Source organism: Chlorocebus sabaeus, chromosome 23 (genome assembly GCF_047675955.1).
Source record: "Chlorocebus sabaeus isolate Y175 chromosome 23, mChlSab1.0.hap1, whole genome shotgun sequence".
NCBI lineage: Eukaryota > Metazoa > Chordata > Mammalia > Primates > Cercopithecidae > Chlorocebus > Chlorocebus sabaeus.
The window spans coordinates 14,381,603-14,395,526 of NC_132926.1; the positions used below are offsets into that span (position 1 = coordinate 14,381,603).

General features: G+C 44.7%; 1 protein-coding gene across 11 annotated transcripts in view; it reads right to left on the minus strand.

Moving 5' to 3' along the window:
- The window catches only part of TENM2 (teneurin transmembrane protein 2), a 702,758-nt gene that overhangs the window by 220,825 nt on the left and 468,009 nt on the right, over positions 1–13,924 (minus strand). For 9 of the 11 annotated variants that reach the window (XM_038009398.2, XM_038009393.2, XM_008015241.3 and 6 more), the window contains one exon: positions 2,721–2,843. The exons of the other annotated variants lie outside the window; for them this stretch is intronic. In XM_038009398.2, the coding sequence (XP_037865326.2) occupies positions 2,721–2,843 (123 nt within the window). The remainder of the gene's footprint in view (positions 1–2,720; positions 2,844–13,924) is intronic. 11 annotated transcript variants of the gene reach the window in all.

Genomic DNA, 13,924 nt, shown 5'->3' on the forward strand with positions numbered 1-13,924 from the left:
ACCTTAAAACAACTTAAGAAGAGATCTGATCTCTTTTTAAGTTTCAAATTTTATTTCAACTCTAAGCAATTTTAAATTCTCACACTTTTTTCTTGAGTATTCTATTGATAAAATTCACTGGACAATGATTTGGCAAACATTTTGTCTGTCTCTGCTGGGTACGGTGGCTCATGCCTGTAATCCTAGCACTTTGGGAGGCTGAGGCAGGAGGATTGCCTGAACTCAGGAGTTCGCAACCAGTGTGGGCAACACGATGAAATTCCATATCCATTAAAATACAAAAAATTAGTCAGGCGTGGCAGCACGCACCTGTAGTCCCAGCCACTCTGGAGGCTGAGGCAGGAGAATCGCTTGAACTGGGGAGGCAGAGGTTGCAGTGAGTCAAGATTGCATCACTGCACTCCAGCCTGGGTGACAGAGTGAGACTCTGTCTCAAACAAAACAAAACAAAACAACAAAACAAAACAACATTTTGTCTGTCACATAACTTGTCTGGAAAATATCTGAACTAGTAATGTTATATGACTTATACAACAACATTTTCAAAAGCATGTTGCACATAAGGGGAAAAATTCTGGTCTTTCCAAAGACACAATGGAAAGTGTTTCTTCATTTGTTAATTTAGAGACACATAACTCTTGTACTCTTAAGACTTGTTCTCTGGGTGTGCAATGCAAAAGCTGGTGGGGAGCAGAGGCAGAAATAGAGGCTTATCACAAATGGGAGGAGTGCTTGATCTTCACCTTAATTTATGGAGGCCAGTAGAGATAATAAATTCCCATTTATGAAGGACACTACTCAAAAAGCATTGGTATATAATTTCAGAATGTATACACATATAAACAATTTCTCTGTGCCCAATGATAGAATATGCATATTCATTTCACATGTGTATTCTGCATTCTTCTGAAGGGATGAGGTGCTGACTTGTGGATTAAAGGACATTTATGGATAAAACGTGATGGAGACCCCATAAAGCAGAGTTTCCAAGGGCAGCACTACTGTCATCTTGAAAGGAGATAATTCTTCATCACAGGGGGCTGTCCTGTGTATTATAGGTTGTTTAACAGCATCTCTGACCCCTATCCACTAGATGCCTGCCATGCCCCCTCCAACTGTGACAATCAAAATAGTCTTTAGACATTGCCAAATGTCCTCTAGGGGTGCAAAAATGCCATGGCTAAGAACCATTGCCCTAGAGAAAACTGAAGGAGCAGACAGTGTCAAGTACTGGAGGTGACCAGGTTTCAAATCTGAGGTCAATACATTTGGCTCTGGGCTTTTGGTCAGTTAAGGCAGAACATGGTCAGTTAAGGCAAAATATATTTTTCAGTTTTAGGTCTAGTTTAACTTACCCGATAATGGAAAGCATATAATTTCATCCTCAGATAAAACTTTTTCATGCTTACTTAAAGGTAATTTAGTGTTATGATTATGACAGATGAGTACAGCGATTCTTAAAGACTGGATAAAAAGACAAAAAAGTCATCCTCAAAGCATTAGGACAGCTCTGGGGAGGATAATTGAAGCAGCATTAGCATCTCAGGATGACTAATGTGCACCTCTGGGGGCAGATGATTTCTGGAATCTTCTCTGTGGAAAATGACTGCTTGAAGGAAAGCTCCAACCTCCTGCCCAAAGACACACAGGGCACAACTCGGAGTCCAAATTTGTACCTATTTGGGTAAGTTCCTCTAACCTTCTGGGCCCGAGTTTCTCAGAGACATTTTTCCTTCCTTTAAAGGTGTTAAAGTTACACAATGTTAAGCCTGGCATGCAATAGATGCCTAATAAATGCTGCTTCCTTTTCCTTCTTTGAAATATCCCTGTAGGGTGTTTCCAAAATGTGGGGGTCAGGTGGCTATAGATGCTAAAAGGCAGAACGGAAAATTTGCATGTTGGAGAAATCCTTTCATACAATCTCTCCCTCGCCATTTCCATCCCGAATTGAGCGTATCTCACTGCGTGCCAGCCTGGCTAACCATTCCATTGGCTGCTCTGTCTTAATTGCTCCAGTCTCCCCCACCCCCACCCCATGGTTCTGTTTTCTCTCCTCCTTCTTAGCACCTTGTTAGCACTTTTTCCCTGCAAGGATACAGTTGCCTGATTTCTTCAATAAACATTTCTATTGTCCCCTTCACTGTTCTGAGAAGAGAAGCTTTGTTGCCGAGTTGTCAAAACTCCTTTCTATTCTCCCCCTTTCTATTCTCCCCCAAAGCAGAGCAGCTCTGAGCCTTTCTCTTTCATGCCAAGCCAGGCAGCTTCCTCCCCAGGGAGGCTGCATCTCTCCTCCTGGGAGAGAGACCCAGTCTGATGGCATGTGCTGCCTGCTGCTCTCTGCCTTCTGATTAGGCAGGACTTTCTCCTGCTGCTGCTGCTGCTGCCACTCCAGCTGCTGCTGTGGCTGCTGTTTCTGCATAGGCCTTGGGATGCTTTCAAGTAGCTCTGGACCATGCCAGTTACTGCAGATAGCATAGGTATGCACATTGTTCTGACCAGGCACCACGCCAGCTCTAAGTGATCCAGCCAAACACAGCTAACAGACAGGAACAGCAAACAGCTTTTAACGGGGGCACCTATGAAAGGCAACGATTTTTTCCCCCCTTTTCTTTTCCTTTTTGCATACCTTCCAAGATTTGGGTTAGAAAACCTGAACCAGCTGGCGAGAGCTCGGAATTTTCCTGTGACCTCAAGAGGGCAAGCAGCAGCTGTAACCTCACCTTTGCCTCCAGATGGCATTGTTGCCACATCATCGTTTCCTGGTAAGCCGGTCCTTATCCCATTGTTAAAGGTGTGCCCATCTGCAGGCTGGAGTTGCCAATTGAGTCCGAGCAGATGCATTGCTGCAGGAGAGACAAAGTAATGAAAATATGAATAGATAATTCAGCAATGCAAATGTCAAGGGGGAGGGCCAGGTGCCTTTTTCCAAGCGATTGCCTTTTAAGGAAGCTGTGTCAAAAATGGCTTGCCCCAGGCCGCAGGGATTAGCTAAATACAGAAAGCAGAGATCCGAGTAGTTAGGTCTCCCCTTCTGGTGCTGCTGCTCCCAGTCTCAGGGGGAGAGGATCCCTTACAGTGGGCGGAGGAGGGAGGAGAAAACACAGCCCAGATCTTCCAAATGGTGCCACAGTGGAAGCGAAAATAGCCCTTTCGAATCACAGTAAAGAGTGCTGCTCGACCACATCCATCCTTTTCTACACGCTGGACACAGTTGCTTTTAGACTGTTAGTCTAGGGGCATTGACAAGCATTGTTTTCCCCAAACTACACATTCACAAGTAAGTCAGCTTCAAAGGAGGCTACCCAAATAGTACCTGTTTGCTGGTACCTGTTCTGAACTACCAGTGCGGCCAGCAGCATCTATAGTGGTACTGGTCCACCTCCCTATTTCAAACTTTAGAATTTTTTTCCTTTCCACCCCTCTTCATGATAAGTGGATACCTTTCAGCGCATTGCAGAAAAACCTTGGCGGGTTGATGGTGGAATGGGGTCCTTTTCTGAAAACATTACTATTCCTTCTCTCTCTGTCGCTCTCACTTTAGCAGAGTATGGAATGAAACAGAGTTCTGAAGTACTGCCTGTTCTGTGCTAAGGAACTGAGCACATCCGCAGACGTCTTGACTCCCATGGGCACCCCAAGCCTCCAAACAAACTTCTGGTCTTCCCTGTCATCCTGCCTATGTCAACTCCCCACCATGAGTTTAGCAAACGTAACACAGCCCTATCCCTGATGGTTCTTGGTGAGTTGTTTCTACTGAGTGGAATGAAAAGCAAACCCTAAACACCTGTATTGTTTCAAAGCCCTTATCTAGGAGATGCTTCATTTGAGAATAAGCAAGGAATTTATTCCCCTGCATGTCTCTCATCCAAATGATATCTGGCATTTCAACTGGACACAGGTTGACGCTGTTGCTGCATTCCTACCGCTGCGGGAGAGAAAGGGCTGTTGACAGGGAAAGGTTTGGAGTCTGATGTGGGGATGGGAGAAACAATTAACCGTAGGAAACACAATTAACAATGCTTAGGAAATTGTTCACACAGCAATTAATTCTGCATGCCTACCACCACTTAAAGTCAGACTGCATTCTATTAAGGTTAAAAACCTATCTTCAAACAATACAGCTCAGACTGATGGCCACAGATGAAGGCGGCAAGGTGTCTGCGTGTGTGTGTGTGTGTGTGTGTGTGCTTTTCATGTACACTCTTCTCCATCTAAGAACCATGTTTTCTTTCCATATATTCCTCTAAAGTGAAAGGCCCACTGTTACAACTTCTTGAGATGATAAATAGTAATAAGAGTAAGTGACATTTACTGTACACTTTCCATCAAGGTAACACCTAATTTTCTCCTGCAGTTTATCCGTTATATGTAGGTCACTTACTTGAAGAGACCAGATTCCACTGCCTCCAATAATGACATATTTTCACTGTACAGAGGTCAGGAAATGAGAACTAATCGTGGTGGCTTCAAGATAACGATAGCTTCTGATTTGTAATTACCAGGTGAAGGGAGCCAAGGAATTAGCTATTTTAAAATAATGTTTTTTTTAAAACGATACTATTGGGTTATTGAAGCTTGCCTTGGGCCAGCTGCAGCTGCACTGGAGATGCAGTTCTTTCAAGGAGAGTCTTAAGACAGACACTGACAGGTACTGCAGGTGCCGCTGGAACCCAGGCCTAACAAAGCTTTGATTTCACATCTACAGAAGTAGCGGTGGGTCCCATCAGGCAAAGATGACAACCTCCCCAACACCCCATCTCAAACTCTTGTCAAAACTGCTCTGCTCTTATAGCACTCAATCTTGCCATTCTAAGGTGCAGAACATATTGCAACCGTCAGCTTTGGGAGAAAAGCAAGCAAGCAATCCCCTAATGTCACTGAACAGGAAGAGACATCCCTGCAACTGTGTTTCCTCTGTTTCCAAAGATGCCTTCCCTCCTGCCTCCCCTCCCCACATTTTTCTTTGTTTTGGGTTCCATAGCATCTTTTTATTTTTATTTTTTAAAAGTATCCTGAAAATAAGAAAACGACAGATGAGGTGAAAAGGGTTAGGGTCAGAGTACACCTGAAACTTCTCAGACAACTCCCAGGAGTGAGAAGAAAAATAAGAAAGTGAGATGGAGGTGGAGAAGGGGAAAAGCCAAATCTGCTGAATATGAGACCTGTCCTTCCAGAAGAAGCAACGCAACAAAAATGAAACTCAAGTTTGGGCATATTTTCTGTTGTTGAATTGAACATTAAGTAAATAAGTGAGAATTATATCGGAGGTATAACCACCTTCTCTTGTTTTTTGGGAGTGAGTGTCTGAAATAGGTTTTTGTTGGCACTTTTTTTTTTTATCAGCCATTCCTTCTCTCTCACTTGAGTAAGAAAGCGAGATGTTCTCTCTGGCCTGTGGGGAGGGACTAAAGTGTCCTTAGGATAAAGACCCCAGGGAGCTGTGAAGTAAATGAGTTACCTGACTAATGAGAGCCCTATTTCTTATTCTGCTACTGATTTGCTCTATGGCTTGGGCTGAGAAATCAGTCTCTCAATCAATCTCTCCCTTTACCTTTTATAAAGGTTTCCCTGTACAGGTAGAATAATGGCTCCTTAAGGGCCAGAGAGAGGTTACACATCTGCAACCCCCAAAAGATCTGACAGTGTCTTGAATATAAATGGCACTCCATCAATATTTATTAGAATAGATAATGATACACGGGGGGCAGATTTGGGGGGTTGGATTGTAGGATGTTATATGCTTATAAATTAAAAAATACATAATCAGAGGCATAGAAGATGGGATAAAACAGTGCTGGTAGCAATATGGACTAGTTTGCAAACGGAAGGATATTTTAGTTATCAGTATATCAACACCTGCTGCCAATCATTGCACCTTTTCTTTTAGCGCAGTGGCGCGATCTCCGCTCACTGCAGGCTCTGCCTCCCGGGTTCATGCCATTTTCTTGCCTCAGCCTCCTGAGTATCTGGGAGTACAGGCACCTGCCACCACACTTGGCTAATTTTGTTTTTGTGTTTTTAGTAGAGACAGGGTTTCACCGTGTTAGCCAGGATGGTCTCGATCTTCTGACCTTGTGATCCACCCACCTCGGCCTCCCAAAGTGCTGGGATTACAGGTGTGAGCCACTGCGCCCCGCCACCATTGAACCTTTTCTACGGCCAGGTACCATAGTAGACATTCTAAAGGCATTATCTTAAGACTCACAGGTAGGTACTATTATCCCCATTTCACAGATGAGGAAACTACTGACTGTGAAGTTTGAGAACAGGGGGATTTCAGAATCAGAAGGAAATTACTGTGGGAGGTGGCTATCTGCTTCATATTTCACAGTGATCTGGTTACAGATTCTATGGGCAATGGAGTCTCAGCAAGCCTCATCTTTGTTTCAAAACTCATAATAATCTCATTGGGGTTGGTGAATGACCACACTCCTTCCTGAGAGAGGTTAGATATCTTTATCCTGTTGAATTCAACACATACTTTATCACACAGTCATTCTGGGTCTTCAATGAAGATGACGTGGGCTACAGCCATGGCTGACCAGTGATAGAATACAGCATGTGCGAAGACATGAACTGTTACTGTTTTTTTTTTTTTTTTTTTTCTTTTTTTTTTTTTTTTGAGATGGAGTCTCGCTTTGTCGCCCAGGCTGGAGTGCAGAGGCACGATCTCAGCTCACTGCAAGCTCCACCTCCCAGGTTCACGCCATTCTCCTGCCTCAGCCTCCCGAGTAGCTGGGACTACAGGCGCCTGCCACCTCGCCCGGCTAGTTTTTTGTATTTTTTAGTAGAGACAGGGTTTCACCGGGTTAGCCAGGTTGGTCTTGATCTCCTGACTTTGTGATTCGCCTGTCTCGGCCTCCCAAAGTGCTGGGATTACAGGTGAGAGCCACCGCGCCCAGCCGAACTGTTACTGTTGTAAGCCACTGAGAGTTTGGGGTTGTTGTTACAGCAGCATGTCTGAGGCTACTTTGACTGATACTTTCACCCATAAGGAAACTAGGAAATGGCATTTTTATACAGCAAATCTCTGTGCTTTCCTTTAGGTTTTATTGGATCCTTTCTGAAACTCAGCCAGAGAGAATTAGCACATACTTTGGGCCACTGTATTTGTTTCTATGAAAAACAACAAAAAACAGCACTTTAAATGTGATGCCATAATACCTCCAATTTTAATTTACTCTCAGAACCAGACTTAGAAAGCTGAGCTGGATGGGGTGGCTCACGCCTATCATCCCAGCGCTTTGGGAGGTTGAGGCAAGAGGATTGCTTGAGGCCGGGTGTTTAAGACCAGCCTGTGTAACATAGGAAGACCCTATCTCTAACAAAAATTTAATTAATTAAAAAAAAAAAAGCTGAGAAACCTCAGAGTAGCCAGAGTTATTGCTGCTTCATATCAAGATTTCACATAAATGCTGGACTCCTCAAGAGATCCTGGATGCACTGGGGTGGTTCCCTCTCCCGCCCTACCTTGAATGCTCTAGCAGTTCATCCCAAAAGGTCTGGTCCAGATCATCTGAGGGTCAAAAGTGAAATGAGTTTGGGAGGACCTCTCCCTAACATTCCTCCCCGTCACTGACAGCCAAAATGTACAATTCATCATGATCTGGCAGGCTCTGCTTCAGAGAGACCCTCGGGCTCCATGGGTCACTAAGGATGGGATGGGGAAGGACTCTGAGTGGAAACTCACGGAATCCAGGTGGTAGCTGGGAAGCCAGCCACTTAAAACACAATAGGCAGCCAAACTCTGAGAGTATCCCTCTGGCTAACCGGAGAAAACTTTCGTGGCATTCTGAAAGGCAACCAAGACAGGATGGTGGGACCACACACAGATCCTCGATTTCAGTAAGGATAATAAACAGACCTACATGGAGTGAGGGTGTGATATTTTCTTATTGAAGTTGCTGTGTTTTTGTGCCAGGTGGGTTCCAAAGGCAATACTCCAAGGGAGTGACGCCCGAGAAAGGGAGCGGGGTTGGTTGCAAGTAACTGAGGATTCTCCAGCAATCACAGGACAGGGAGATTATAGGGCCAGAAAAGTGGCAGCTTGGAATGGGGGTTGTCTGAAATAGTAATTAGGGAATGTGTGGGCCCTGCTGGGTGCCACTTAGAACCTTCTGTGTTCATTGGCTGGCAGAGGATCAACCTGACAAGAGAGTCAATCAATATGTCAGCAATACTTCCCAGAGAGCTGCTCAGCCCCCGCTTGTCAAAGAGGGCAAACATGGAGGCCACGGATGCTCTGTGTTTGCTGAGCAGGTCCCCAGGAGCAGGGGGTGCCTTTAAAGATCAGGCTTGTCGATACATAACCCGAGGAGGAGATTGGGCTTTCCCTTTGAAAATGGAAGACTTCAGGCCACGCAGAGCTTAGGGAGCAGGAGGAGAAAGCCATGCCTGCTGGGTCTTGGGGCTCAGCATGCCATCAGATTCACAAGGGCCTTAGAGATGATGACAGAGCTCATTCAGAGACCAGGTAAGATGACAGAAAGGGTCAGGGCTGGGTCTCCCTGCCTCTGCACCAGCCAATTAAATCAACAATGTTGGGGCTCCTGGGGGAAATATACCAATTCCAAAAGTGCCACTGCTGGGAGGAGAGAACCACAGTGGAATAATCAGGGCTAACATGCACAACTGCTTACCCTGAACTTGCACAGGCAACCTGCAAAGGCCCCTTTGCAATCAGCAGTGAAAATTAACACATGTGAGTAAGTCTACTCAATGGTGATAGTGACAATTAACATTCATTTTGACCGTGTGCCAGGTATTGGTTTCCTTATTTGCATTCAGCATAATGTATTCATAATTTACCAGTCAGCACATATTTACTAAACACCCACTGGGTGTCAGATGCGTCCTAGGCACCAGGAGTAAAGCAGTTTTAACAAGACAAAATCCTCACTATCACGGAACCTACATCCTAGGGGCAGGTGTAGAAACTAAACACGGAAGTGAAAAGCCGGGTTTAGGGTTCAGAGGCACTTGGAAGTGGGGGATGAATTGAAAATTTCTTCTTTTTTTCATTTAATGTAGTCTGGTCAAGGATGGCGTTTGTGATAGGTAACATTTGAGCAAAGACATAAAGGAGAAAGCAGTTTATGCTAATGTCTGGGGAAGAGCATGCCAAAGGGGAGCGGAGTTAGTGGGAAGGGGCAGTGGCAGGTGAAGGCACAGGTAGGGTGAAGGAGTAGCTGCCTTTGGGGAGCTTTGCCTTTTGTTTGGAAGAGAAGGGATGACACTGGAGGATTTTGAAAAGGATGAAAACTCACTTTTTCTTCTTCATTCTCACTCAATGAGGTGGTAATATAATCTACATTTTATAGATAAAGAAATTTAGGCTTAGAGAGGTTAAGTGACTTGCCCAAGACAACTCATCCAGTAAGTGGGAAATCTGGGATTTAGACCCAGACACACGTAACTTCAGAGTCAGAGTTCTGAATTCCCATGCTGCTCGCCTAGAGACTCCATTCAGAGTTCTCACTGGAAGACATTGGCCCTGTGAGGTTTCCAAGTGAACCACTACTTAGCCAAGACTGAACAGGACAGGCAGGCTACAGAATCACTTACTTACTAAACATTGTCAAGGTTCACTCATGAATACACACTTTCCTTTGTAAGCAGCCTTTAGTCTCTATGAATATGTCCTTGGTCAGCAACTAGTTTGCTATTTAACTTGAACCACCATTGTCAACGTAAAATAAATCTGCTAGGCAACTTCAATTGCCATCAGGCCAGTCAACAACACGTTTGGTGATTTTTTTCCTTGTCAGTTTGCTTGTCATCCTTTGGGGATGCAGTTGATACAGTGCTTCTTCCTCAGGCAGGAGGGGGCCCACTGCAACGTATTAATGATATTATTTTTAGGAATGCTGTCAGTGCCAAAATTACCTTCAGCCTGAAAGAAGCAATGCAAACAAAACCATGTGGGATAACATTCTTGGAAATGCATAAGTCTTAAAAGGAATTTAAAAATTTAAATCTTAAAGGGTTACCCAAAATCCTTTTCTAACCACATTGGTGAAGTGATTTCTCTTATTTTTCCCAGACAGTGTTGCAATACACTGAGTGAAATGAATTTTCAAAGCACCGCATGGAAGTTACACCCACAAATCCCTTTAACGGTAATGGGATTTGTGCACCTATCTCCTGAGAATGTTCTGAAAACTTACTAGCCTCCGTCCAACTTCCAGGTTCCAGCTCCAAATGGTTGCAAAGCTTACAGCTCAGGAATTACAGAGAAGAGGAAAGATGAGAGGTAGATACAATCCAAGAATCGTGGCAGGATCATCAAAATGAGAGGGGGCATTGGAGAAACTCGCCTGCATTCATCTCTTTACAGGCACTCAAATCTTATAGCCACAGTCCCAAAACTGTCCTCAGCAGGGATTTTGCCTGCTGCCTTCCTAGTTCTAGCCCCTCACAAAAGTAGCAAGGCTTTCTGTCCCCTCCTTCTTGTCTGCCATGAGAACAAGGTGATAGTTGCGTGAGGCAGCTCTGGGACCAGGGAGCAGTGTGTTCTTGAGACAAGAGGAATCCACAGGGAAAGACCAGAGCATTAATGTATTTTCATGACAGGCTCAGGATGGTACAGTGAGTGGGAGGTGGTACGAGATTAATCAATTGCTGTGTTTGCAGAAAACAAACGGGGCTCCTTGCAGCTTCAGGATGCGTGGGGCTCCCCGACTGGCGGCATCCCTCCCCTTGTCTCCTGGAACCCGCTGCTGCAGGTGCACTGCAGGTGGGTGCTGTTGACACTGTGAGTGTGTGGCGTCTGGTGTGCAGAGGTGACCTCTAACCACACCCCTTAGCTCTCATCATCACTGGGCAGATCAATACACAGGACAGACCCATGCGCTCACAGCCACTTTCTTTTCCTTGTGCGGGGTGGCCAGGAACGTACCTGACTGGCAATGCTAGTTAGGCACCCTATTGTCCACCAAGTCAGCTCAGCCTCATGCAGATAAACACATGCCTGGAGCCGTTAGCCACACAGGGTGTCATTTCCTACCGCAGACCACCCCGTTCCTGCTGCGATTTTTTCCTGGGTAAGAAATAAAAGCCTTTCTTTCTCCAAGAAAGGAGCCATGTGATCAAAATACCTTTAGAGAATGATAATATCGGTAGGTTTTATTCACCAAATAAATCATGGTCTGGGATTTTAAGAGCTTTTCTGATAACGAAACACATCCCCACAATCCACACATCTACACCTAAATGGATCTTTCTCCCCTCCGAGCTTGTCATTCACTGTTGACAGCCCAAACAATATTTGTCTTTCTTCAGAGAATGGCAACCAGCAGCCCCGTTAAAGAGAGGCAGATCCGTGAGACCACCAACTACAAAGGAAAGAAGATGCAGGCTGCACACGGCATGCGGCCACCGGAATCCTAGGAAGCAGACATCATGAATGTTTTAGAGGATAAGATGTCATATTGATCGGTAGATGTGCAATGCGCGCTGGAACAAAGAGAAAGAACTCTCTCGTGAAAAATAGCCTTCTGCGAGGAGGAGTGGCAAGGGGGTCAGAGAGTGCCAATTAGGACACCCGAGATACTCCATTCCTAGGGCATGTTTCTCCCCTCAGTGGCAGCAAGCAAGGGAGGAGAGGGTTGGGCTTCATTTCCCTTCCCAAGTCCCCAGCAGCCCTCAACAAACTGCTCCCAGTGAGCCCTCTGCTCTGAACTCTGGAGTCCACAGCCAACCATTCTGAAACTGGGGGAACAGGCCAGGAGGGGCCATAGGAACCAGGTAAAAGGAAGAAAGAGCTCCCTATCCTGGATCTCTGGGATATATATGCTGGGTTCATGTCAATCAGAGTTCACATTTCTGCACTACTACGTACAAGCGGATACCTTGGGCAAACAGATTTACCTCTCTGAACTTCACTTTCCTTAGCTATGATAACAACTAACATTTTTGTGACGTACTGACTCAGTGTCAACCACTGTTCTAAGCCCTGTATACGCATCACCTCATTTGCTCTTTACAGTAAACCTAGAGGTAAGAACTATGATTCCCATTTTACAGAGGAAGGAGTGGAGGCATAAAGGTTTTGACAGGGCTGGTAGGCGGGGCAGCTGGTTTTAGAGCCAAGCATGTGTTTCTTGCTCAGACTGACCTTAGAGGGTCAAGAAGCTGCAAAAGTGGTGACGATCTGGGGGTAACCGGCACACAGGAGGCACTCAAGAAACATCTCACCTCCTGCTGGGTCTTGGGTTGTTTTGTAACAATGGCGATCTTATTGAGCCCTTAGCATGTGCCAAGCTCTGTGATAAGCAATTGTTACCAATTTTATGAGATATATATTGCTCTCCCATTTTGCAGATGAAGAAACTGAGGCTCAGAGTGCTGAAGTAACATGCAGCTGGTAAGTGTTAGAGGTGGGATTTGAACCTGAGCCGTGTGACATCTGAAGCTCTTGAGTACCACTCCATCCGCTGACAACCATCAGCTCAACACCGAGCATCAGTGAAGACTGGGATTCTATTCACCTAGGTATTCTTCTCTCATTTGCCCGAACCCCCTCCTTCAGAGAAACCACTGTGGTTTCCTTTTCTGTGTCACATTAGAATGGCAGAGGCACTGTTAAGGTGGCCCTCAAAGGCCATCTGGTCCAGACTTTTGCTGTATAGATAGATGGTGACCCTGAGCCCTACTTAAGTGAAATGACTTGTCTAGGGTCATATCAGCTAATGGCTGACTGAGCCAGGATTTGAACCTTGATCTTTGGACTCTCTGGTGCTCTCTCTACTGTCCTCTTCCATCTCCTTAAAGAAAGACAGAGAATTCAGGTGTCTATGTGCAATGCAATGCCTTATTTAAGACAAAATGAGGTGGACTTCAGAGAAGCCTCCTCCTCTCACCCACTACTATTTTTATTACTACTCTTTGCAAGATAAGGCATGAACAAAATAACCTGTTAATAAAATTATGGTCCTTTCTGATCCTAAATTCATTAAATTGAGTTTCTATGACAAACGTCTTCTACTGCAGAAGTTTATTCACAGCTAGAATCTAAAATCACCATTTTTCTATTTCTACCTGGTCTGACGCCATTGTGGTCAATGTAGACATGCTCCCTCCTGCATGTGAACTTGGTGCTTTTTTAGGAGTGAGAAATGAGTTGAAGAAGTAAGGATGTTGAGCAAATCCTGTATGTAATTCTCATTCCAATTTGGTCATTTGTTCAGCAAAGCCAAATTAGGCACACGGGGAGGCTGCCAGAGTCCTTTTCAATTTTTAATTTCTGACATGGTTAGCTCAAGATTTTTTTCAAACTCAGAAATAAAAAAAGTCCTGTATTAGCAAATTGGGTTTGATCTTTCTTGCAAATGGTTTTCAGTTAAGTGGATTTCACATAGCTAACCTGAAACATTAAAAACTTGATTCTGATGGAAAGAAACATCACGTTAAAAAAATTAGTTCTATCTCCTAGGGCCGGATTAGGTAGTAGAGAATGAAAACCTGGGCAATGGGCCAGTCTTCCTCAGCCTCTGATATGCTTAATGTCAATATGGTCAACTTCTTGTGAGGAAAGAGCTAATCTAGGGTGGGGTGGGGGAGGATAATTTCTTTTTGGAATGTAAACTACTTGCATCTATAAGGGACTGCATTTTCATCTGTAATTAGATAAATGACACAATTAGACTTATTTTGAATTTGTGACAATTTACTTAACAGAGCTATTTTTCTTTTTTCTTTTAGATGGAGTTTCACTCTTGTTGCCCAGGCTGGAGTGCAATGGTGCGATCTCGGCTCACTGCAACCTCCGCCTCCTGTGTTCAAGTGATTATCTAGCCTCAGCCTCCTGAGTAGCTGGAATTATAGGCACCCACCACCATGCCCAGTTAATTTTTGTGTTTTTAATAGAGACTGGGTTTCACCATGTTGGCCAAGCTGGTCTCAAACTCCTGACTTCAGGTGATCC